Below are 24,754 nucleotides of genomic sequence, written 5' to 3'. Positions count from 1 at the left end.
TTCTCTCCTTCTCTCTCTCTCTTATCCCCCTCGAGATCTCCTCTTGGCCATGGCTGGTCTCTCTCCCCTTCTACTTTCTCTCTTTCCCCCTGCCTTTCTATACAACAAAGCTCTAAAACCATAGACTGCCCCTGTTTATCAAGGCCCGCTGTGCTTGGTGGATGGGATAGGCTCTCTTCTAATGAGCTGCTTCTAACCTCCCTTCAAAAGGCCTTCCTGTGCTCCAGCCACGGACCAGACTAAAGACTCTCGCCTGCGTGGGAACCACCCAGCGCCCACTCTCTCCCTCTGCCCTCTTCCTGTATTTCTGGGGCCTAGTGCCGCCCCGGGGCCCCTATTCTGTTTTCAGCTCCTCTGCCGTATCCAGTATGGGATGCCAGAGACTGAGAACCTGGTACTGAGAGCTGCCCCTTGTCCACCCCCCAACATGTGGTGTCAGTGGCTTCACACAGGCAGATGCCCATCCAGGACCATATAGAAAGCATCCAGCAGTCCTCCCGCGTCCACCTGCTCAGAGCACAGGAACTCTGGCTGGATGCAGGCTCTCTCCCTACCCCCTCTTCCCCTACACCTATGCCCCCCTCCCCCCACACAGGACAAGGTCAGAATAAGGGTGACATTAAACTTCATTTTTTTTTTTTTTGAGACAAAACTTGCTACTAGAAGTACAGGTGTGCTGGGCGTGGTGGCGCACGCCTTTAATCCCAGCACTCGGGAGGCGGAGGCAGGCGGATTTCTGAGTTCGAGGCCAGCCTGGTCTACAAAGTGAGTTCCAGGACAGCCAGGGCTACACAGAGAAACCCTGTCTCGAAAAAACCAAAAAAAAAAAAAAAAAAGTACAGGTGTGAGCCACTAGACCCTATGTTGCACCAAATTTCTTAGGGATTGGGAAGCAGGGGTGTATGTATGTGCTGAGATGTGGGGCTCATCAGATAGCCCAGGCTGGCCTTGAGTTCTTGGCCATGTTCCTGTTCAGCCTCCCAAGTGCTGGGATTATAGATGTGAGACACCCTTCACAGTGACGTTAGAAGAAAATGGTGAGATGCCTTCAAGCTTTGAAAGGAAAATTATTTTTAATTTATAAGTCTACATTCGGTGAAGCCACCGATCAAAAGGGAGAGCAGAATAACCGCATTTTCAGACGTGCACATCCTCAGGAGAGTCTTTGTTAAGAGGTGACCTTTGTCAGGAGACTTAACTGCCATAGAATCCAGCAGGAGAGGGAGGACACAGGGACAAGGGACCAGGGCTCCAACACTCCAGAGACAGAGGAGGAGGAAGCACAAACTGGCAGCTGTGGAGTGGGGGAGCAGTCCACCATGTTAGGGCACGTTACTGTTTCTATTTGTTATTGGACATTGAAGACAAGGTCTTATGTAGCCTAGGCTGGCCTTGTATTTACTATGTGGTCAAGGATGCCCTTGAACTTCTGGCCCTCCTGCTTGTTTCTCTAGAGTGCTGAGATTACAAGGATGCACCACCACACCCAGTTTATGCAGTTCTGGGGATCAAACCCAGCTTAATGAATGCCAAGTAAGCGTGCTTCCGCCTAACTACAGCCCCAGCACCCTGATGGTAAACTTGACCACACTGAAAATTACACTTGAAGCTAAAGGAAGGCATATAAGAAGGGATTAGCACAGAGAACTGAACAGACGGGGCCAGGGAGACAGCAAGGATCCCAGAAAAAAAGCAAACAAGAAACAGGTGGGAAGACAGTGGCTAAGTGCGTTTCCCAAAAGGCCTGATTCCCAAAAGGCCTGATGCTCCGAGCTCGATCCCTGGCACCTATACGGTGGTAGGAAAGAACTGACTCCTGAAAGTTGTCCTCTGACCTCCACACAAATGCTCCCCTGTACCAACACAGATGTAAATAAATTTAAAAAATAATAATAATATAAGAAACAAGACATTACCCAGCTTGGATCATGTGAAGGTGCTGTAAGTCACATGAGTTGAAAAAGAAAGATGAAGAACAAAGTTCTAGGGAGAATATCAAAGCCCAGTCCTCCATCACCATAGACAAGAAGCAGATAATGTCCATAGCCCACTCAGTGCTGGGTCTGGTGGCCCATACCTTTAGGCCCAGCACTTAGGAGGCAGCCTGATCAAATGGATCTCTTTAAGTTCAAGAACAGCCTGGTCTACATAGAGAGTTCAAGACCAGTCAAAGCTGTACTGTGGAAACCCGGTCTCAAAACCAACTGAACAAAGCTCACACATTAAAGGAGCTAAAGAGACAGAATAATTGGAAAACAACAAACCAGAGATGTCCTGCTGGGAGGAAGGTTGAGGAGGGGAGGGAGGGCAGCCTGGGACTTCTGGGTTTATCCTTCTATGCTTCCTGAGCTATAGACCTATGCTATTCCAGAACTAGAACATGAGCAGATACTGCCCATGCCACGCTAAGCCTGGACTCCAGGGCTCTGATCATCCTCTCTCCTCGGTTTTATGCTCAGCTGGGACCACAGGCACCGGTGGCCACATCCCACCACCTCTAGAACACTGCCTGATGATTGGACGTTTCTGAAAGTTCCGTGGAAATAAAGAAATGGATGCTGTGAAGGAAGTACAACCTCTCATTGCTGTTTCGAGTTCTGTAGCGTTTGTGCATCCTGAGCCTGCACCCTTCCCTCCCCACCACACACTCAGCACTCGCGCACACTCATCCCAGACACAAGCCTCCGGAAGTGGCTAACCATGGGCTTGTGGACATGATAGGCAAAATTCCTCAGCCACAGGTGCACAGCGCCTCCAACTCACTCACAGCTGCAGAGGCCCTTTAGCTCTCAGTCACCTCCTCCCGCAGAGAGCTTCCTGCCCCCAGGCCCAGAAACTTGTACCTCAGTGACACCTGGTTTCTCCTCCACTCCAACCACCTCAGGATGCCTCTGTACTTAACATTTGGGCCCCCACAGTCTAAAGAGGCAGAAATGTTCCCTGGCAGCTTCGAGGTAACTATCCCACCTTCAGCTTTCTCTTCTCTAAGGCATGGTGGAGTTCAGAGCCTGCACTGTATCTCCTGGAGCAAATTACTTCATCTCTCCTGGCAGAGGCCAGCAGCGTATGAATCTCTGAGATGCTTTGATCCTGTGATCCAGCCTGGAGCTGGCTTGCCTCCTCTTCTCTGGGATCCTATCCATCCCACTCTCCGTATCTGACACGGAGGCAGGCTCCAAGCTCTCCTCTCCCTCCATGTTGGTTCTGCACTCACCACCACCCGAGTCCTGTTGTCCGGAAGTGTGTCGATGGCCAGGGAGCCCCCACCCAGGTCCTGGCTTAGCTGGGTCTTGCCTGGCTTCAACACCTGAGCGGGGCTCTCTCGGGGTCTCCGACTCCAGCCTTGCCTGGTCCTCTTGGCAGTCCATGCAGAGTCTTGACCTTCATGGTGACCTGGGAGAAGGGACAGAGCACTTGAGTGGTGGTGGTCCCGAGGAAGGATGTGAGAAGGGGTCTGCCTTCTGCAGAAGCCGCAACACTACACCATCATTAGTTCTGGGGATACTCAATGACCAGGGCAGCAGCTTCATAACACAGACTGAGAGCCACGCGTCTCATATCATGCCCAGAAACATGCACACGCAATACTAAAGCCACTCGACCATCCACAGTGGACAAGGTATGTCTGGCAAACCAGAATCAGCTTCAGGGGTAAAAAGGCGCTGGGGTTGGAACTCAGAGCATCTCATGTGCCAGGCTCTACCACGGACCTGGATGCCCAACAATGTCCTACTTTCTATCTCTGTCTTTTGAATACTCTGTACATCCCATACAAGGGAAATCATACACTATATCTCTTATTGTGGTTGGTTTGTTTCATTTAGCACAATGCCTTCAGGGTTCAGATGTGTTCTTCCTGTAGACCAAATGGTATTCCCTGCTATAGCACCTTTTGCTGAGAATCAGAGCGGGTCCTCTGGCCTCCCAGCTAGCACCTTCATCCACTTAGCGGTGCCTGAGGTTTCCTAGTTCTTAATAGACCCATGGAGTTAGGTTCTTTTCCAGGGTCTTGATAGTGGCCATTCTACTCAATGGACAGAAAGGGCTACATGCTTGCTGTTGGCTTTGACTTGCATTTCTCTACTGACTAGCGAGTATGAACATTGTTTCATATGCTAGTGACTGTTCACTTTTCTTTGGAAAACTGTTTTAGTCTTTGGCCCATTTAAAATCCGTTGTCTTGTTGGCCTGGATCATTGTTCTGGAAGCTACGTAGCAGCATCTTTCCTCTCTACCTAGTAGACCCAGTTACACCCACACTCCTTCCTAGTAGACCCAGTTACACCCCACTCTCCTTCCTTCCCCCACTGGCTCTGACAGCTGAGAGTCCTTCTGGACTTTAACAGAAACTTCTTGGAAACAAATTGTTCTCCCTTGCTAACTTGATTTGGTTTGTTTGTTTTGAAACAGGATTTCGATACTTAGTCCTGGCTGACTTGGAACTTGCTATGTAAATGAGGCTGGCCTTCGCAGAGATCTGCCCCTAGGATGTAGGGTTGAAGGTGTGTGTTGCCACACCCGGACCCCTTGTCCCGCTGAAGGGCAGGGTTTTAGCTCCATCACTATTTCAAGCTTGACCTTGGGCAAATCACTTTCCTTGTATAACGAGGGACCCAGAAGCCAGCTGGGATGGCAGAGAGGTTTTTCATCTCAAATGCCATCTCCCATTAATTAGCGGCAACCAGAAGCACTCTAGACAGGAATCCCAAAGCCTCATCTGTGTGTAGCAGCAGCGATTGTCACCATCGATTAGTAATGTCTGTCACAATCACAGGACTGGCAAGTGGCCGCACAGAGGAAGGTCTCCCAAGCATACAGCTCTCTTGGGGCCGATAAACTAATTCTAAATGATCCTGAAAAGCATCCTTCTTCATTTCAGAGAGATATGAAGGTTCCCAAGGCTGTGGCCAAATTCCCATTCCCATTCCCAAAGGAGTGACATTCTAATTGTCACTCCTGCACTGGATATATGAAAGACACAAACCACCCTGCCTGTGACCTTCATCAATTTTGGGTCCTAGGTCAGATACCCCTCTCCTCTCCACCTCTGACGCCACCAGTCTTGCTCACCAAAGCTCTTCTAGTGGGTCTCCCTGCCCAAGACCCCCTCCCTGAGGCCACCTTATGCCCTCTCCCAGGGAGACGTGTGCTCCTCAGGCTTCTCTCCGCTCTCCTCAGAGTGCCTGGCAAACAGTAAGCGCTCAATCACTGCTTAATTGAGGACACTACACTAGGGGATAGCTCTCTGGTAGCAGCAAGGACAGAGATTGAAACAGGGCTTGGCTGGACCAGGCCTGAGGCTCAGCCAGGATGCTGTTGTGGGGCTCTGATTTGTCATTAGACATTTTATCCAATTAAGTCATTCTTGGCTGCTGGTGCCTGCTGGACTCTTGCCGGGCCCCTCTCACGTCTCTGCCCCTAATCATAACCAGATGCTCCTGGAGTATATGGGCAGAGGGGCAGCTCTGACCTCTTCCCCAAGCTATCTACCGAATGGCTGAAAGCCCAGTGCTGGGTGGCAGCTGTCGACCACTCGGCCCCACGCAAGCTGCCCCAGCGGCCTCCTCAGCAAGGCCACAGCTGTTTGTGGCAGGTCTGTTTGTAGTGAGTTGGGTGGCCTTCTCCCCAAGTCCTCCTGCAAGTGTCCCCAAGGGCAGGGCAGGAGCTAGGACTGGAAAGCCACACAGGCAGCCAAGTGGAGGACAGGCAGGAAGTACCACGGACTTGGACTGACCTTGGAAAGGGATGTTGGATAGGGAGGGAGGAGGCCCACAGGATGGCAGTGAAAAATATCTGGGCTCCACGTTCCAGCCCACCACCCCTAAGCTAGGACCTGGCAGTCTTTCCTCTTGAAGCTGCAGCTTCTCTGTGTAACAATCACACCAATAACAGGGCTGATCCCAGTACTGAGTAAAAACCATTCAGGCATCCCATCCATCTAGGAGTAAGGGTATGAGTTCTATGCAGGATGACGGAGTAAGAGCAGAGGAGGCTCAGAACTAGGAATCCCCAAAAGTGTCTCCCCAGCTACAGCATGTCTGCCCTTCCAGTTGGATGAGCAAGATGTCACCTCTTAGTCCATGCCAGGAGTCAGTGCAGCTGGTTGGTCACATAGGCACAGGACCACATAGATGTCTGGGCACACAGCCTTGAAGCCTAATGGAAGCTACAGCCTAACAGATTTACATGGAGGGCATGTCTGGGCACCCCTGGGCACCCTTGGTGCTGATTCTGCCTCTCTGTTCCCATTCCATCCTTGGCTTCCAGAACAGAGACTAAACTGTCACTCAGGGCTATACCATCTAAGGGCATGGTGTGACAGCAGTGGCTCCAGGAGACAAAGCCACTCTCAGTGATCTTTCATCCTTTCTTTCATCCCCATGCCAATCAACCCCAGGAGATGGGCACTAGCTTTAGATATGTTTTATAAAACAAGGCTAACAACCCACCTTTGGCTCACCCACTCATTCCATGGCAGGACTGAAACTAAGGCCGGCCGGCTTCAGTCTGGCAGAACCATAGAGCACAGTGCAGTATGGCCAAGTGTAGCAGCACTCTCTCAAACTCAGCACTCAGGAGACAGAGGCAGGCAGAGCTCTGTGAGTTCAAGGCCACCCTGGCCTACAGAGCTAGTTTTGGGTCAGCCAGGACTGTATATAGAGGAGTACAAGGATCATGCCCCCAGCCCCTGATCTGGCACAGCCCTGCTGCAGTGTGAGCAGGGCTGAAGAGGAGTTGGGTTGCACCACCCGGGGCCTGACACAACTCAAGCTAGCCATACTGCCACCATATTGTTCTGGCTGCTGATGCTCTCTCTGGGTATCCATTTCACCTTCCACCCGGTATGCCAGTTGCCCACACACTCGAGCTAGAGCAAGCCGCATGGAAGACCCATGTGATCCATCATTCCTGCATCCCTCTCACCGCACCCCTGCAGCTGATCCGAGAGCTCTTATGCCCATGTGGTCCATCATTCCTGCGTCCCTCTCACCACACCCCTGGATCTGACCCCAGGGCCCTTATAGCCAGGTTCTGCTTCCTCTTTTTCTCACATCCCTCCTGGCCCTCTAGGACCTAGGCCTGCCATCCAGCCACCATAGATTCACAAAGTCTTCTCAGCCAAGAACACTGTGTTCCTAAATAACCCTCTTCCCCGAGAGCTTTTCCTCATCCTTCAAATCTGACAAGATGCCATTGCTTCAAAAAGTCTCTCTGAGGCTTCTCTCCCCATCACACAGATGCCAGGGGCACCACCACCCAAGCTGGCCTCCTGGACTGTCATGCCCTTGGTCACCTCTGCATCTAGAATTCTGGGTACTGCAAGGACCAGTGTTCAGGAGGCACCTGTGAGTGGAGGGGGTGGGAGGCTGGCAGGAGGAGGGAGAAACTCAGCACCCAGCCTCTAGGACTGAGACCCTCCCTTGGGCACAGCCCTGCTGTCTATCACGGCACTGACAGACCGCAGGTTTGCCACCAAGCTGGAGGCCCAACCTTGAACCAGAATGCCACAGTTTACAGGCTCTCTGGAAGCCTCCGTCTCTGACAGACAAGATGAGGTGAGGACAGTTCTTATCACTTGCTAGGTTGAATCTTCAGCAAACCATCGACACAAACCAGCCGGCAAGACCAACCTCCCAGGCAGTGCTGGGGGGGGCTGTAGCTCAGGGGGGGGCTGTAGCTCAGCTCAGGGGGGGGGTGTAGCTCAGCTCAGGGGGGGGGCTGTAGCTCAGCTCAGGGGGGGGGGTAGCTCAGCTCAGGGGGGGGGCTGTAGCTCAGCTCAGGGGGGGGCTGTAGCTCAGCTCAGGGGGGGTGTAGCTCAGCTCAGGGGGGGGGCTGTAGCTCAGCTCAGGGGGGGGTAGCTCAGCTCAGGGGGGGCTGTAGCTCAGCTCAGGGGGGGGTGTAGCTCAGCTCAGGGGGGGGGCTGTAGCTCAGTGGGGGGGGCTGTAGCTCAGGGGGGGCTGTAGCTCGGGGGGGGGCTGTAGCTCAGCTCAGGGGGGGGCTGTAGCTCAGTGGGGGGGCTGTAGCTCAGGGGGGGCTGTAGCTCAGGGGGGGGCTGTAGCTCAGCTCAGGGGGGGGCTGTAGCTCAGCTCAGGGGGGGGCTGTAGCTCAGTGGGGGGGCTGTAGCTCAGGGGGGGCTGTAGCTCAGGGGGGGGCTGTAGCTCAGCTCAGGGGGGGGCTGTAGCTCAGTGGGTAGAGTGTTCACCTCGCATGTCACCTAGCATGCCAGAAGCTCTGGGTTCAATTCTCCAGGGCTCTATTAACATGACATGATGGCATTACGCCTGGAATCCCATTACCCAGTGCTGTCGGGTGGGGGCAGAAAGTCAAGGCCATCCTCAGTTACAAGTGAGTTCAAAGCCAGCCGGGGCTACATGACACTGTGCCTCCAAATCCTGGTCTTTGCCTCATACAAGGTCACACAAGGTTGTCCCAGGCCTAACAAATCCCACCTCCTGATATAAAGCCCCTCCTGGTGAGACCCTGCCCCTCACCTTGGAGATTAAAAGTGTGCACAAGAAAAAGGGACATAAGGTAGCAGAAGGGGTGGGGTAGGGTGCGGTGGGGGATGGGGCTCTGCTTTCTGAGGATTACCTCAAGGGTTCAGTCAGAAGCACCTGTGTACTCACTGTTGAACTGTTTTGTTTTGTTTAAACAGGGTCACCTGGCTGCTTTGTGTAGGAGGCTGGCCTTGAACTCACTATGTAGCTGAAGAGGACCTTGAACTTGAGATCCTTTTTCCTCCAAGTGGCCTTGCTCTCAGTGTGGCCCACCGTGCCCAGCTTTCCCACACACATTTATTAAGCAGATTTCCACACAAGGTGTGGGGGGGGGGTGTGGGGTGTGAGGGGGGCGTGGAGGAGTTCTCAGTGACAGGAGGGCATGGTCCTGAGCACAAACACTCTGCACGTCTTCACGTAGACACAGCACAGTGAACCAGGACAGTATGGTGGCTGCCCAGGCCCTCCCAGCAGGGTAGAACTCTCTGAGGAGGGGAGCCTGCAGCTGACAGGAAGAGCAGCAATCCCAGAAGCCATTGTGAGGAATCTGAATTTTAGTCAACAGTATATTAGTTTATTGGGAGGCCCCTGGTGGGCAAGGAGGAAACTGAAAGCAGATTAAGGTTGGTTGGGCTATAAAACATCTGTTCGGCCCCGACTCTAGAGACAAGCAACCTTGGCTCAGAACATGGGTGACTGCAGGGATTCCTTGTGAGTTTCCAAAATGGCTGCCTGAAAGATTCTCCCTTCTGTGTGTATCCTGGATGTCTCTGGTTTCTCTGGGACCAGACCGTCAGTGACCCCTTCCTAGGCCTGGAGGCCATCTTCCTCTCTGCCTGACTACAGGCTGCTTCTGGGCTCTCCTCAGTAGACTCCTTCCTTCTTCAGGTCATCGATGCCTCCTGTGTCCCTTGTAAGGATGATGGTGGGAACAAGACTGTAGGGATGGAGAAACACCAGCCCTGACAGGGACACCATTGCCCCAGGTGGAGCTAGGCCTCCTTGGGTCCCCCACTCCCACCCCCTCATTGACCTCAGGGGCTCTATTATACAGAGCAAGCAGCCAGGCTCCTTGAAGGACCCCTCCCAGCCTTCCCCATTCCCACACATCCTCAGATGGCCTCTACAAAACCTCATTACCAAACCCAGCCCAACCTGGGATGAGTCAATAATTGCCCTGACGGCCTTTTACAGCTTCCTAGGGTTTAACCTCAGTCTCACTTGCTGCAGATGCCCGATGTCTTCTAGATGAATCTAAAAGCAGAGACGGCTAAGTAGTCTGTACTTACAAAAGTAACTCTTGTCTCTGGGTCCCCTGATGTAGCCAGCTCCCTTCCTCAACCCTCTCCTCGGCCCAAATTCCTCATCAACCCAGCCATATCTGAGTTCAGGAAACACACCAGGCTAAGGCTGAAAAGAACTCAGGACTTAACCCACTCAGTCCCTTCCTAGATACCATTTTAAAATAAATTATCAGTTGTCCGTACCTGTTTGAGAAGGAAAGAATATCTTAAGGGGAAAAAAAAATCTTTCATAACTCCACCTTCAAGAGCCAAAGATATTTGTCAAGAACCTCTTTTTATACATCAAAAACCAAGCCCAGAGAAAGTAAGTAACTTGCCCAAGGTCACACAGCAAGTGAGACAACAGAACTAAAAGCCAAGTGCTCAGCTACCTTCTGTGGGAGCCACCATGAACACCGATGGGTCCACACTAGTCTCTGGACATGTGACTTCTCTGTCCTCTGCCCCCCGCAGTCACCACCAGTATCCTCCACCCGTACCATCTCATCCCAACCCAGATTCTTTTGGACTACCTACCATGACCATCAAAGTCAAGAACACAGTTAGGCACCATGCTGACACAACAGCCCACAGCAGCGCCCCATGAACTATCCCATCCCTGACCCCAAGTGTGGGACACTCACTTCCCTTATAAGGAGCTTGTGAAATCACCCTTATTTCCCCGAGAAAGCCTGGGTGCAGAAACTAAACGATATATTTTTTTTAAAAAAAACCGGCCTTTCTTGATAACACGAGGGATTCAAAGTAGATCTCTGAAAGGACCCCAAGAGGAAGGAATGGCTTGAGAAACTGGTCTAGAGGAAAGAGGAGTGTGCAGAATGGAAGCTCCTCCACCCTCACCCCCCTTACCTCCATGCTCAGCCTGTGCAACTGAGAACTGAGCAGAACCTAGCAGGGGGGAGAAGGGGACCCTTGACCCTGAGAGATCGGGGAGCAGCAGGCTGCTTTTTCCTGGGGTCCCTGCCTCTCCACCAGTACGCAATAGGTAGGGAAAGCAAGTTAGACGGCCAGGCTGGTGCCAGGATGTCTCCCATCCTCCCGGCGACTCCCACGCAGTCACAAGCCCAACTGGGACCCCACCTAGAGCAGCTGAGGGAGGCAGCAGGGAAGAGCATGGAAAAGAAAAGCAAACGCCTCTCTGAAATGATCGCCGGTGCCTGTGACTATTCTGGAGACCCTGGCCTGGGTCCCTCCACGTCCTTCCGACAGCAGTAGGAGATGCGCACCCTCTGTGCGCACACAGAGAAAGTAGGGTCCTTGTCCCCTGTCCCTGGCGTCCTGAGGACAGGACCCAGGTCCCGCTGGCGGGTTTTCACCTGCCCTGGCTGCGCGTCCTACCTGCGGGTGTTGCGGGACTGAGCGCGCGCGCGGCCCCGCGGAGTAGCAGCAACTGCAGCAACCAGAGCTGAGCCCGCATGGTGGGCGCGGACGACCTCCGGGTTCGCGCGGCGGCAGCTGCAGAGGGAGCAGCCCGGGGCTGGGCGAGCGGGGAGCGGGTGCGGAGCGGGCACGGCGAGCGAAGCACGGCGCTGCGGCCTTGGGGAGCGCGGGCGGGAGGACCCAGAGGGCGGGGCGCAACGCTGGGGTCCCCGCCTCCCGGAGTCTCGCGCCGCACCCACAGGACCCGGGACCGCGCCGGGACATCTCTGGTTACGGAGAGAACCCCGCTGTCCCAGAAACCTAAGGAAAAGGCCGAGGTGAAGGGCCCCAGGAAGCGCCCCTACTTGGGCCGTTGGCTCCCACCACCCATCCCAAGAGCATGCCACTTTCTGAGCTAGTCCTTGTACTTCTGTGGCTTCCTGGTGTTCTACATTAGTGCACACACAGACACGCACCAGGAATCTCCCGCAGTCGAGCCGCGCCCCCCCCCCCAGCTTCTACCCCAGAAGAGGCACGAATTGCGTCTCCCCAGTTGACTGCTTCACAGCCCATCTCCAGCACCGACCCCACCCCATTTCACCCCAAACCCACACCCCACTCCCGTCCAGCAGACATGTAGGTGCTCGAGACTGGCACATTCCCACTTTGAAACAGCTCGGTGTCCCCTCCACAGGAAGGCCAGATCAGCCCAAGAAAGACCCAGAGCCAGAAGTGGTGCCCACTGCCACCACACTTTACCGGACTCTGGGAATAGGGCACTTCCCCCAACCCCCTTCAAGTATGGAATAAAAATACCCGCAATTTAGGAGATTTAATAGACGGCATGGAATCAGGTCAAGGCACGAAGGTGCCTGTGACCTACTTCGTGGGAAGGAAGGAGAAGAACTGGGGCCTAGAGAGTGGAGAGGACTGAGGGGCCCCTGGCTTCCTCTGTGTAGGGGACCTGGAGAGTGCGGAAAGAAAGGGTGCAGAGGCTGCTTCCTGGGACAGAGGCTGCAGCTGGGGACAGAAGTAGAGTGTGGGCTTAAGTAGGTGAGTGGTCTGGCACTGAGGTCAAAAGAAGGACCAAGAAAGGAAATGAATCCCAGTGCCACTCTCCTCTGGGTCCAAAAACCTAGAGGTGGCCTCCCCAGGACCTCAATATAATATTATGTAATACCTTGAGCCAAGGCAAGCCCTGCAACGGAAGGGACTTTTGTTAATTTTCCAGGTAAGGACTAACGCCGTCGACCAGGTTGGTTTCGAACTCACGATCACTATTCAGTTTATTGAAGGGATTACAGGGGTGAGCCCACCAAACCTAGCCAGCCATTGAATTTCTAATTCCTTGCCTGAATTCTCCAGGACAGCCCCTGGGGGATCAAAGAAACCGTCCCTTCCAGATGTGGCCTCCTACCGCCACCCAGTGGACACGTGATGAGCCACGGGGCTGCAGTTTAGCTGATCTCTTGAAGAGTTAAGAGACTGCCCGCGCAGGCGCCGCGGAGGGCCTCTATAGTGTCCCAAGATGGACCTCCAGCCTCAATTCTGGTGTCGTCGTGCGCGGTCAGTCTCGGTGCCCGTTCTTCATAAAGTCTTGTATTGGAGCTCAGGCAAAAGCAACAACTTGGAAATATTAGAAGCAAACGGCGTGGACAAGTTTCTAACCGTAAGCCTCTAGAACATGAGCATGCACGGGAAGTACTTCTCAGAACGCATATTTCTAGCCCCACCCCGGGATAGTTCACTGGGTCAGAGATGAGGCCAAGAATCTTCATGTCCAGCATGGGCCCAAGTGTTGGTGCTAGTCACATTCAGAGAGGCACTGCCCTGGAAATTCCCAGTTCCTTACCACCGTCCCCGCTCCCCGACTGTTTGGGAGTTGGCCATAAAAATATGCGGGACGTAATAAAGTCTGCCAAAGAAAAGTGTGAACTTGCTAGGGGGCACCCGGATTTGAACCGGGGACCTCTTGATCTGCAGTCAAATGCTCTACCACTGAGCTATACCCCCTCTGCCGGTAGCTTTGCGTCAGTTACTACTTAGTGCTAGTCTAGCGCAGGCGCACTAAAGTGTCTTTAAAAGGGAAGACTGGTTCGAAGTTATGAAGAAACAAAAGGACCTGACCTACCAGATTACTAGCTTCAAAACAAAAGCTGTTTCTTGGTGATCTGAGATTCCTTCCAAAGGCACAAGAATACGTCCTCCAGAAGATAGAGGCGACGCCAGTGCTCCTCTGGGTGGATCCCACTCTTCAATTCCGCCGCGGCTTCTCTCTCCCTTCTACACGCTCACGCTCACTTGTGCTCACCGTCTGCCTCCAACCTAACCCCAACCCTAGACACTCAGATCTCCCTAAGAGACAGGCGTGGAAATCGCCCGCACCTGAATACACCAACCGGCACAGCGCGCCCTGCGGGTCTCGCGCTGCTGCCTAGGGGAGTCATATAGTGGGGCTTAGACACTAGGCTCGCGTCACATTTCGGCCAGGGACAAACACTTAACTGCAACCCCAGTAGGACAGCATAAGCCAGCAAAATAGAGTGGTCTGGAGGAGTTCCCGTATCTCCTCCATTCTAAGGTCTCAAGTTAGATGAGCTAGCAAAAGGCACACACGGCAAGTAACCGTGAGGGGGCACCCGGATTTGAACCGGGGACCTCTTGATCTGCAGTCAAATGCTCTACCACTGAGCTATACCCCCGATGTGCTAAGCTAGTTTCACCAGAATGCATTTCTTTCTATAAAGCAGCCGCACGGTCATATTCACTGTATTTCAATTTTTTTGTTGTTATATCAAGGAAAACCTAATGAAAATCCGAATTTTGACTGAACTATCTAGAGTTCACAAGCTCTCCCTTCATAACCACATCTCAGGAAAACTACAAAGTTAAAGATCTGGGTCCTTAGTATGCCTTAGAGGTCCCCTACCTGCTTGAAAAGGGGAAAGGCCATACTGTCCTGAATATAGAAGGACATCATGGGCCTCCAATCCATCTTTAACACAAGGACTCAGGGGCTTTTCCATCTCACTGGGGTCCCCTTCTCAGGCCACTTATCCCCACTAGAGCCAAGAGCCTTCAGCACCTCCAGTTCTGGTTAGCTGGTGCCAATGCTCTTCAGCTTGGACAAGGTCTCTAGCTAAATGGATCCATGCGGCAGTCCCCACTCCCTCACCCCATTTCCAAGGTGGGTTTCCCCCAAAACCTTTCTGCAAAGAACAAAAGCCAGTATGAGGAACAGACAAAAATAAGAAGTGAGGCGTTTTCAGGGACACCTACTGTGTATCTTTAATTTTAAAATCATAATGCGATGTTTAAAAAAAAAATCATGACACAAAGACAAAATAAGTAGGTCCTATAGATCTTTGACATTTTAGAGGAGTAGGATTCACACTGGAGGGACGCTAAGAGAGAAGGAGATTCCACGTGGTGACTTAGAACCCAAAAACTGTGGTCCTGGAGTTAGCACCTAAGAGGGAGCAGTGAGCAGGAAAGCGAACGGGTGGGGGTGGAGGGACTTGGAACCCTGCAGTGTAAGGGACTGCGTCAGTCTGGAATGTTCTGTCCTCCCATTCATCAACTCTCCACCTCCCACCCCCACCCCCATGCCCCCAGCTTTTGACCGGGTCCTATTGCCTCCTTTATCGGAATCTCCTTCGTCCAGTGGATAGGGGGAAATGTCAAATATCTCTTGCTTGCCGAGAAGACAGGTGAGGACTGGGAGAGACCTGGTGCCCCCAACACCCCGCAGTAAGTTCCCTGGTGTCTCTCTTCACACCAGCAGTGATGGAGTGGGCAGACAGCTTCATCTGTAGTCTTGTCTGCACCAACTTGAAGTCTTTGATCCAGCTCTCAGTGACAGTTGAGAGGACTGTAGTAATCTTTTTGTCCATAGCCACCCTCTTTCCACCAACAAATGACTGGTGTTTCTCACTGGTGCTAGTCATTCGGTTTCTGGTTGGCCTCAGGCTAGGACATCAGTTGGCGGTGGCCTGAGCTTGCATCCACTGGAGCCCAGCTGGCAGCCTGCAGGGAGGGAGGAATGGAAGGAAGGACTGTCAGCATTTCCCATAAGATGATGGCTGGAAAACGCCAAGCGTCTGCCTGAGACAGACTGAGAGGGGAGCCAAGGTTTATATTCAATCACTTAATGGTAGAATGGAATTGAGCTGAGTTCCAGAACACATCGGGCACCCACTGTGCTTGGAGGCTGAGGCTCCTGGAGAGAAGCAGTCATCTGACCGGGCTCACTGAGTCAGAGAGGCCCCTGTGAGGCTCCTCTGAGAAGGCACTGCGCAGACTCTCCTTCCTGGGCTACTGAGCAGTGTCTCTGGACAAGCCTTTTTGTTGTCCTGCTTTGTCACTAGGGGCAGTGGCAGGGTGACCTCAAAGGCGTGGGAAGAGGCTCCCCCAGAAGTGAGAAACACCTCCGGAACAAAGATGGAAGCATGGCCTTGTCTGTCATCACCCAGCCTTGCCTGGCCCAGGGTATGGCACTGTGTGTGTGTGTGTGTCTGTGTGTGTGTGTGTGTGTGTGTATGTGAGGGAGGGAGTACTGTGAACTAGACTGCAGATTGGAACATGAGAGTCCCTAATGGGGTCAGGTGACAAGCATATGGCTGGAAATTCCGTGATCCCTTGGATTTACTTATTTAAAGTTTCCTTTTCATCAAAAATGTGTCCAGACAGGAGAGATGAAAGGAATTCTCCAGGTCTCATGCAAGGCCTTCATGCCCTGAAGTATTTGATCCTGATCCATGCAAGGGCAAATGCACTTGCACGCACACACACACACACACGCACACACACATGCACAGACACACACACACACAGAGACACACAGACACACAAAGTTGTGAGCTTCCCCCATCTATTTCTAATCTTCTCCTTTCTCCATCTCCCTGTTTATCACTTTGTTTCTTTGTTTTGGTTTTAGTTTTTGTGGCAGGCCCTTGATATGTAGCCCAGGCTAGCCTCTCACCATACAGTGGAGGATAACCTTGAACTAATAATCCTCTTGTAATCCCAAGTGCTGGGATTACAGGTATTCAGTAGCTCAGGGCTTCATGTGAGGCCACACCTCCAGCTCCAAGGCAGGCATTTTCTGCCTAGTTTTCTAGCCACCATTTTCCTCTTCTTCTTCTTCTTCTTCTTTCTTCTTCTTCTTCTTCTTCTTCTTCTTCTTCTTCTTCTTCTTCTTCTTCTTCTTCTTCTTCTTCTTCCTCTTCCTCTTCCTCTTCCTCTTCCTCTTCTCCTTCTTCTCCTCCTCCTCCTTCTTCTTCCTTCTCTTCTTCTTCTTGGGTCCTAGCTATCCCCTGCCCTTGAGTCAAAACCAGACTAACCCTTGACTCTCTTCACATTATCCATTTCACTTTCTCCAAAGAGTTTCTCAGTCCCTAAAATCACTGTTGTTTCTGGGGAGTCTTAGCCTTTACCATTATTAGAGCAAGCCCTTGGAGCATAGGCACTCTGCAAGCTCGCAGCACCTTAGCTGTGGACCTGTGTCCATCTTACTGGGCCTAGAGCCAAATGTGGGCCAGATTCTTACTGGAAAGAAACAAGGGGTTACAAGGTTCCTGTAACCTTCTGCCCATTGGATGGGCCAGGGCAGGTGGGGGTGGGGGACTGACCCTTCTCCTGTGAGAGCACAGCAGCCCTGGATATGCCACGGGTGGTCTTTGATGGCAATGAGTGTGAGAAACTGGGAGATCTCTGCTGTGGTCATGGAGTCTTTCACATCCTGCTTGTTGGCAAAGATCAGCACTGAAGCATCTTGAAGTGCCTGTAGGCAGAAGACCCGCCCAGGTCAGCCAGCCAGCCAGTGCAGCATCCCTCCCACAGTCCTCTAGGATCCCTGCCCCACTGTCCTAGAGAGAGGCCCATGCCAGGGGGGACAGAGGTGGAGGCCCACCCTGACATCAGCAGCCCATCTAATGAAGCCACAGCTCTCAGAGCACATTCCAACCACTCACGGGATGCTTGCAAGAACCTCAGACATTGGTAGTTTTGTTTTTTAGGATTTTTCCCCCCCTGAAGCAGGGTTTCTCTGTGTAGCCCTGGCTGTCCTGGAACTCACTCTGTAGACCAGGCTGGCCTCAAACTCAGAGATCTGCCTGCCTCTACCTCCCAAGTGCTGGGATTAAAGGCATGTGCCACCTCTGTCCATTTTGTTTTTTCAAAACAAAATCTTATTGTGTAACCCAGGCTGGCCTGGAACTCAATATGGAGCCCAGGCTGGCTTCAACCTCATGACAATCTGCTTCAGTTGCCCAGAATGTAGGCAAAAGCCACCACTCCCATTGTGAGATGGGATCTAATGGTCCAATTTACTAGAAGTGGAGCAACTTATTAGAAATGAAACAGCTTTCTCAGGGTCTCACAATGGGTGAGAGGTGAGATTAGCCTTTGAGCCAGAAGCTGTGCGCAGTGGTTCTGAGGGCACTGACAGAACCCTTTATCTGTAGTAAACTAGCTCTCCCCATGTTACAAGGATAGGGCTCTCAAATTAGCATCTCAGAAATGAACCTTAATCCCAGCACTTGGGAGGCAGAGGCAGGCGGATTTCTGAGTTCAAGACCAGCCTGGTCTACAGAGTGAGTTCCAGGACAGCCAGGGCTACACAGAGAAACCCTGTCTCGAAGAAAACAAAAACAAAAGAAAGAAAAGAAATGAACCTCAGAGAGGGTGTGTGACCAGTCTGAGAGTACACAGCTAATCTCACTGGATGGCTTCCTGAGTTGGGGGGGCAGGGGGGGGGAGGCTTACCTCATGGGCCAGCATCTTATACAGCTCCTCCCGGGTGGTGAGCAGCCGATTCCGGTCTGTGCTGTCTATCACAAGGATGACAAACTGTCCAGCAGGATTGAGATATGAGCTGCAAGCTTTCTTTTTGGTGAACATGCTTCCTACAAGTGGTTCTGATCACTGGCCTCTGCCCTGCCCGTGTGCCAGCTCCACTGGAAAGGACCTGTGGGTCCCATTCTGCCAGTCTCACCAGGCTGGGTCCATTTTTAATCACCTTATATTTTATTCTTTGGAGACAACTCCTAGTATATAAACCAGGATGGCCTGGAGCTTATGAGTCTCCTGTCCCAGTTCCCCGAGTGTTGGGGTTATAGGCACAAATCTTTATCATATTTATATATTTAATTTTTTATTTCTTCTTTTATCTTTTGTTTTTAGGATCTAAAAGTCTTGGGTTGGAGAGATGGCTCAGAGGTTAAGAGCACTGACTGCTCTTCCAGAGGAGTTCAATTCCCAGCAACCACATGATGGCTCACAACCACCTGTAGTGGGTTGCCCTTTTCTGGTGAGTCTGAAGACAGCTACAGTGTACTCTAATACACTAAATAAATAAGTAATTTTTTAGATGTCTTACCAGATGCCGTACCGTATTATTTGACACAGCCTTTATTATAATTGCCTCTCAGCTGAAGTGACCTGAAGTGCCCTCCATTCAGTCATGTCCCAGGTGCCAGAAGGCTCAGAGAATATGGCAGGTGACTAACAGGCTAACGCTCAGCCACCTCTTTGACCTCCCCGACCTGGCTACCCCCTTACCTCAGCATTAGAGTAGTAAGTGTCCCAGGTGGAGCGCAGCGCCTCCTGGCCCCCTAGGTCCCACATGAGGAAGTGAGTCTTCTGAAGAACAATTTCTTCCACGTTGCTCCCAATGGTGGAGCAGGTGTGAACAACCTCATTGGTCAGGCTGGGGAGGCAAGAGAAGGGCCTAAGGTCGTTGCCCAGTTCACTCTCAGCTCAGACCCTCTACTCTCAAAGCAGCTGAGTCCAACCCGGAACAACTCAGCTCTGGGTGACCAAGCACTGGGCAAGGCCCACGTCCTGTCGTTGATATGGGGAGAGAAAGGTCTGAGTTTGTCCGAGTGTGGCCTGGCCTGGCAGAGCTCCCATCCTCCCTGGCTGGGATTTGAAGTAGAAGACCGAAGTTAACCAAGTGTAAGGGGCAAGGGTGAGAAGATAAGGGTCCTGCCGCCAGGGGGAGCCAAGAGCAGCGAGGCGAGAAACAGCCTGGCATTCCACACCTGCCAGGACTGAAATGTGTTTGGCAGGGTAGATCGCGGGAGGCCGTGGGACCTGAAGTCGCCCATTGCTAGCGGGATCCAAATCCAGGCCGGCAGCCACTAAATCAGGAAGGTCACACCAGCGTCCTCCCATCATTCTTCTTGTCTACAACTACCCACGAACCCAGGGAAGGGCTCTGGTGATTGGTGCAAATGACTATCAGTCTAGTGTGAGGCCCAGCCCACTCTGTCCACCGAGTAGTTACTTACAACTGGTAGAGAATGGTGGTCTTCCCTGCATTGTCCAGTCCCACGATAATGACTTTGTGCTCTGGAGGCATCAAGGGGAAGGGCAAGGTCAGAGCCAACCAGGATGACTACGGGCGTGGGTGTCCCTAGTAGGCTTCTGGTCCTGGCCTCTTCCTCACCCTCTGCCCCTGCCTGGATGGATACCTTCTCTCCCGGCTCCACCCATCCCTTGGCAATCTCCGAGCTAAAGCTCGGTATCTCAGCTTTCTGTGTGCGCTCCCCCCGCCCCCAATTTCCTAGGATGCTCAGAGAAACGCGGTCCCGGGAGACCTCTGCCGAGGACTGTACCGTTTCACTTGCCATCCGACCGGACCCCTGCACCCCTCCTGACCCCCTACCCCACCTCCGTCTACATTTCTAGACAGCGACCTTCTAAGGGGTCCGAAGCACGCTGGGCTCTAAATCACAATCTCAGGAAACTGACTTTGGGGGCCCTCCGGGGCCCACACAGCTCAGCTGGGTGGTGGGGTCAGGGGCAGAAAGCTCTCCCACCCCTGTGCACTGGGTACACTGAAGCGCGGGGTCAAGGTGGGGGGCGCGGGACTTGTGGGAGGAGAGCAGGCAGGAGGCCATGGAGAGTATGGGAGTGCACAAAACGAACTCTAGCAGCGCAAGGTTCCCAGTCAGTCTTCACGGACGACTCCAAAATCCCAAGAGCCCCAGAAGACAGCGGAATCAAAGAGGTCACTGGGCTGCCCGGTGCGCCGCTTACCCTGGCTCCCAAAGATTCGCATCAGCTTGGCTATCAGCTGTCCCATGGCACTCCCGGAGCTGGGGGCGTGCGGGGCTCAGCAGCCTCCAGGGCCAGAGTCTGGCCCCAAATCTTCAAAGCCCTGTCTGGGGGAGGGCCAGACCCGCTGCTCCTGTCAGATGTGCGGAACCCCAAGCGTCACCCTCGAGACCTGGGAATCCCACCGGACGCTGGCTCTTTCTCGGTGCTGAGGGTCTGAGTGGCGTCACCACGAAGACTAGGTATTTGTCTAGGGGCAGGAAAGTGCAAGGAAAATCCCAGAGTCTTCTATATCCTGAGGAAACTGAAGTTGGAACTATCTGCTTTAGTGTTGCGAGTAGAGTGAGCGAGCAATGTGCAAGGAGAATGTCTGCTCTTCCTCCCCAAAAGCCACCGCTGGGGGAAAACCCTCCAAGGGCGGCGGTCCAGCTTTCTCACGTTGTGACACAGCATTCTCATCTACAAAGTTCAGACTGAAGAGCCCTGCAACTCAGTTACAAAACAAACAACAAAGAATCTCAAAATGCTTTGCTAATCCAATCTCGTAATTTTTTTTATTTAATAAAATTTATTTTGTTTATTTCTTTTTTTTTTCAATCTCGTAATTTTTAAAACTTTTTGTTTGTTTGTTTGTTTTTGTTTTTCGAGACAGGGTTTCTTTGTGTAGCCCTGACCGTCCTAGACCTCTCTGTAGACCAGACTGGACTCCAACATCAGAGATCCACCTGCCTCTGCCTCCTGAGTGCTGGGATTAAAGGTGTGTGACATCAAGCCCAGCATTTTAAGATTGTGTGTGTGTGTGTGTGTGTGTGTGTGTGTGTGTGTGTGTGTGTGTTTTCACGTGCACGCGCGCTGAACCACATGCCATATGTTTAAATACTTGCATACCTTTGGAAGCCAGACGAGGTATTCAGATCCGAGCTTGAATACTGGAAACCCAACTCAGGTCCTCTTAAAGAGCAGCAAGTGCTTTTAACTGTTGAGCCCTCTCTCTAGCCCCTAATTACATAGTATTGTAATTTTTCCCATTTTGTGTTAGATGGCATTCACAGCTATCCTTAGCTACATGCAATTGCATGCAACTGATGGTTCAGCAGTTAAGAGCACTTGTTGCTCTTCCAGAGGACCAAGCTCTGTTCCCAGCAGCCACCACAGACAGATAAGGACTCTCTTTTAACTCTGGGTCCAGGGAACTTGTTGCTTCTGGCTTCTGCACTCTGTGCAATACCCACATGCAAATGCACACACCAATATATAATTAAAAGTAATAAAAATAAAAATTTTAAATCACCATGATTGCCGGGCATGGTGGCGCACACCTTTACTCCCAGCACTTGGGAGACAGAAGCAGGTGGATCTCTGAGTTCGAGGCCAGCTTGGTCTACAAAGTGACTTCCATGCCCCTTCCCCATTCCAAAGGAAATGAAACAATAAATACCCAGCCTGGGCTACATAGTGAGATTGTCTCTTACAATATAAACCAGCCAGTCTCTCTCAGCAGAGGAAAAAGTCTTTTTATTTGTTGATTTGTTTGTTTTTTCAGAGGACCCAAATATATAATCTGTCACCCTGGCTGGCTTTAAACTCCGGAACTCCAGCAATCCTCCTGCCTCAACCTTCTGAGTGGCCTTCTGGCCTCACAGGCTCCAGCAGCAGGTAGACCCAACAGTGGGTTTGTGGGTCACGAGGAAAGTAGCAGCCCCAGCAGGAAGAGGGAGAAGAAAACAATGTGTTGTTTGTGAATTTCACAACCTGGGAGAAACCCAGAAAAATCTAAAGAGAAGTGGGAAAAGGCACGTTGACCTTTGGCTTCAGAGTCCCAGACTCCATATCTTTTTTTTGGTCCTGAGAAAATTGGAAATCTTTGATATATTTCTCCGGCACTACAAATCAAGGCAGACTCCAAGAAAGGGGCTATAGTCATCACATCCTCACATTGAAGCATCCTTCTAAGGCCCCTATGGCTGTCTGCCCTCTGCTAAGGCAGCAACCCCTGGGGGGGGGGGGCTTCACCTCTACCTCTACTGCCCTCCCTCCCTCCTCATGTCTACCAACCTTTCTTTTTGTTGTTTGTTTGTTTGTGTTTTTGTTTTTGAGACAGGGTTTCTCTGTGTAGCCCTGGCTGTCCTGAAACTCACTCTGTAGACCAGGCTGGCCTCGAACTCAGAAATCCTCCTGCCTCTGCCTCCCAAGTGCTGGGATTAAAGGTGTGGGCCACCACGCCTGGCCCAACCTTTCTTAAAGACAGTTCAGGGTCCATGACTCCCCACTCTGTCAGCTTTGGCTGGCTCTCTGTTGTTCACTGAGTTCAAAGCAGCTTCCTTATGTGGAACTTTGAGAGCCTCCATAAACACCCCCTGCCTGCCTACTTCTGCAGTATTTACATCCACTGGTCCTCACTCAGGCCCCTGTCTTAGGCGGATCTCTCACCCGTGCCCGTGCTTCAGTGTCTCCTCTGCCTTGAATGCCTTGAAAGGGAAACACCTGGCAGCCTTTAACTGGGATGCTTGTGGTAAGCAAAGACAACCAACCAACCCTTGGAAGCTGGCCTCTGGCCTCCACAGACCCACCCGGGCACATATGACACACACCTTCATCCCATTCCTCTTGGTGGACAGAGCTAGAACAACACAGAATTGAAGGCATGATCCACACAGTCCATCTGGGCTGATTCCATGTCAGCCCCAGGAAGGGAGCTGGGGTTGGGGCTGTGAGACTTGACAGGGGCACAGAAGGTATTTGGAGAAATCACCCGGTGTTTGAGGCATGGCTGCCATCTGGTTCCTAGGGGAAGAAAGGCGTCCTGCTTTGCAGAATTGAAAGTGACACTCGGCAAGCTGGGAGCACACTGAGTGAACAGAACAGAGCTGCCGTGGGGGCTGGAGAGGGCTCAGCTAAGAGGGGTTAAGAGTGGCTTTCTGCTCTTCCAGGGGAATAGAGTTTGGTTCCTGGCGTCCATGTAGGTCAGGGGATCCAGCATCCTCTTCTGGCCTCCATGCTGTTTGTGCTGTGCAAGCGCATACACACACACACATGCACACACACACGTACACACATTTCTCTGAGAAGATTTGATTTAGAAGGAAGCCTAGACAGCCACTATGGACGCTAAAACAAGATTTAGGATATTGGACTGGAACCACAAGCCCATCCTGGGCCAAAGTGGCCTCAGTTTAACCCAGCCTGGCAGTGGTGGCACACACCTTTAATCCCAGCACTTGGGAGGTGGATTTCTTTTTTATTTTCTTTTTATTTATTTATTTATTTATTTATTTATTTATTTAATTTATTTTTGGTTTTTTTGAGACAGGATTTCTCTGTATAGCCCTGGCTATCCTAGAACTCACTTTATAGACCAGGCTGGTCTTGAACTCAGAAATCCGCCTGCCTCTGGCTCCCGAGTGCTGGGATTAAAGGCGTGTGCCACCACGCCCAGATGGGAGGCAGATTTCTAAGTTTGAGACCAGTCTAGTTTACAGAGTGAGTTCCAGGACTAAACAGAGAAACCCTGTCTCAAAAAAAAAAAAAAAAAAAAAAAAATCCTAGCAACCACATGGTGGCTCACAACCATCTGTAATGGGATCTGATACACTCTCCTGGTGTGTCTGAAGACAGGTACACTGTATTCATATCAATTAAAAAAGAAAAAAAAAAAAAAGGATAGTGAACCTTAGGGCAGACCTGGGATCTGTGGCCTGCCCCTCTTCTGTCACAGAGGCAGTATCCACCAGAGTTGGAAGCAGCTAGTCAGAGAAGCAGTGAGGGAAAGGTAACCAGTTAGAAGGGAATCCCCCTGCCTCAGCTTCTGAGTCCCAGAAGTGGTGGCAGCACCAAGCTGGCTGATGTCATGGCTGTTAAAGTCCTCATGTGTCCACACCCACGAGCTTGCTGACCCAGCAGCCTGAGTGGGTAGAGGGCGTGGTTACCTAAAAACAAGACTTCCTCCCCATCTCTACTATCTGTGCTGGCTAGAAATGCCTACCTAAGTTCTGAGCAAATGCAGCTGGTGCAGGAAGAGATGTATTTGGACACCTACTTCTTCCATCTCAACCCCTAACCCCTACTCTTTCCAAAATCAGGGTTTCCTGGAGCAGAAGAATTAGTTGAACTTGGGGATCGCAGGCAGCACATAATGATATTTGTGGAGGCTGGTGAAGTTGCCCCCCCCCCTGGGTGACTCCCAATTTTCTCACTGGCCACCTCCAACTTACTTCCCTCCCTTCATGAGCTTCAAATCCCGCTGGACTCCTCTAGGGGTCAGTGGCTGCCTTCCTCTATGGCCTGAGCTGAGGTTTCCTCCCAGGCAGATATCAGTGGCATCTGCAGGGAAGGCTGTGTCTTGCCATGACCATTTACAGTCCTTCAGAACAAAACTTAGAAGGCCTGCTGTGACTGCTCCTGCCAAGCTGCTCTGGCCACCAGCTGTCACCATGTTGTGTTCGTCAGGAGCCACTAGCATGTCATGCATGTCCCCTCTGTCCTCTGCACTAGGAACTTCCTCCCTCTTCTCTGCCTTGGGTTAACTTAACCATG

The 24,754-nt window shown here is 51.9% G+C and overlaps 2 protein-coding genes and 2 non-coding genes across 4 annotated transcripts in view; all 4 read right to left on the bottom strand.

The window, feature by feature from the left end:
- Positions 1 to 11,297, bottom strand: part of Plxdc1 (plexin domain containing 1) — a 64,256-nt gene extending 52,959 nt beyond the window's left edge. The window contains exons 1-2 of the mRNA XM_029483007.2: positions 11,141 to 11,297; positions 3,215 to 3,393 (exon numbers count right to left, since the gene is read on the bottom strand). Of these exons, the coding sequence (XP_029338867.1) occupies positions 3,215 to 3,393; positions 11,141 to 11,219 (258 nt within the window). The 5' untranslated portion in view covers positions 11,220 to 11,297. The remainder of the gene's footprint in view (positions 1 to 3,214; positions 3,394 to 11,140) is intronic.
- Positions 11,298 to 13,102: 1,805 nt separating this feature from the next.
- Trnac-gca (transfer RNA cysteine (anticodon GCA)) lies at positions 13,103 to 13,174 on the bottom strand. Its single transcript has one exon. It is a non-coding gene; the product is annotated as a tRNA-Cys (tRNA).
- Positions 13,175 to 13,791: 617 nt separating this feature from the next.
- Positions 13,792 to 13,863, bottom strand: Trnac-gca (transfer RNA cysteine (anticodon GCA)). The gene has a single exon. It is a non-coding gene; the product is annotated as a tRNA-Cys (tRNA).
- Positions 13,864 to 14,533: 670 nt separating this feature from the next.
- Arl5c (ARF like GTPase 5C) lies at positions 14,534 to 19,558 on the bottom strand. Its single transcript, XM_029483557.2, has 5 exons — positions 19,453 to 19,558; positions 18,722 to 18,869; positions 17,927 to 18,010; positions 16,792 to 16,943; positions 14,534 to 15,187 (listed from the first exon to the last, which is right to left on the bottom strand). Exons 1-5 carry the CDS (start codon positions 19,521 to 19,523, stop codon positions 15,139 to 15,141), a joined length of 504 nt encoding a protein of 167 aa, XP_029339417.2. The 5' UTR covers positions 19,524 to 19,558; the 3' UTR covers positions 14,534 to 15,138.
- Between the last annotated feature and the right edge of the window lie 5,196 nt (positions 19,559 to 24,754).

This window comes from Mus caroli, unplaced genomic scaffold (assembly GCF_978045245.1).
Source record: "Mus caroli unplaced genomic scaffold, Mus_caroli_1 scaffold_13, whole genome shotgun sequence".
NCBI lineage: Eukaryota > Metazoa > Chordata > Mammalia > Rodentia > Muridae > Mus > Mus caroli.
The sequence above is the reverse complement of the archived record's forward strand: the minus strand, read 5'-3'. Positions and strand labels throughout refer to the sequence as shown.

Excerpts from the sequence above, each read along its gene's own strand:
- Arl5c (XM_029483557.2), bottom strand. The coding sequence starts at position 19,523 with ATGCCTCCAGAGCACAAAGTCATTATCGTGGGACTGGACAATGCAGGG. Across the intron at positions 18,870-19,452 it reads ACCACCATTCTCTACCAGTT|CCTGACCAATGAGGTTGTTC; the intron begins GTAAGTAACTAC and ends TTGCCTCCCCAG. Across the intron at positions 18,011-18,721 it reads CTTACTACTCTAATGCTGAG|TTTGTCATCCTTGTGATAGA; the intron begins GTAAGGGGGTAG and ends CCTGCTGGACAG.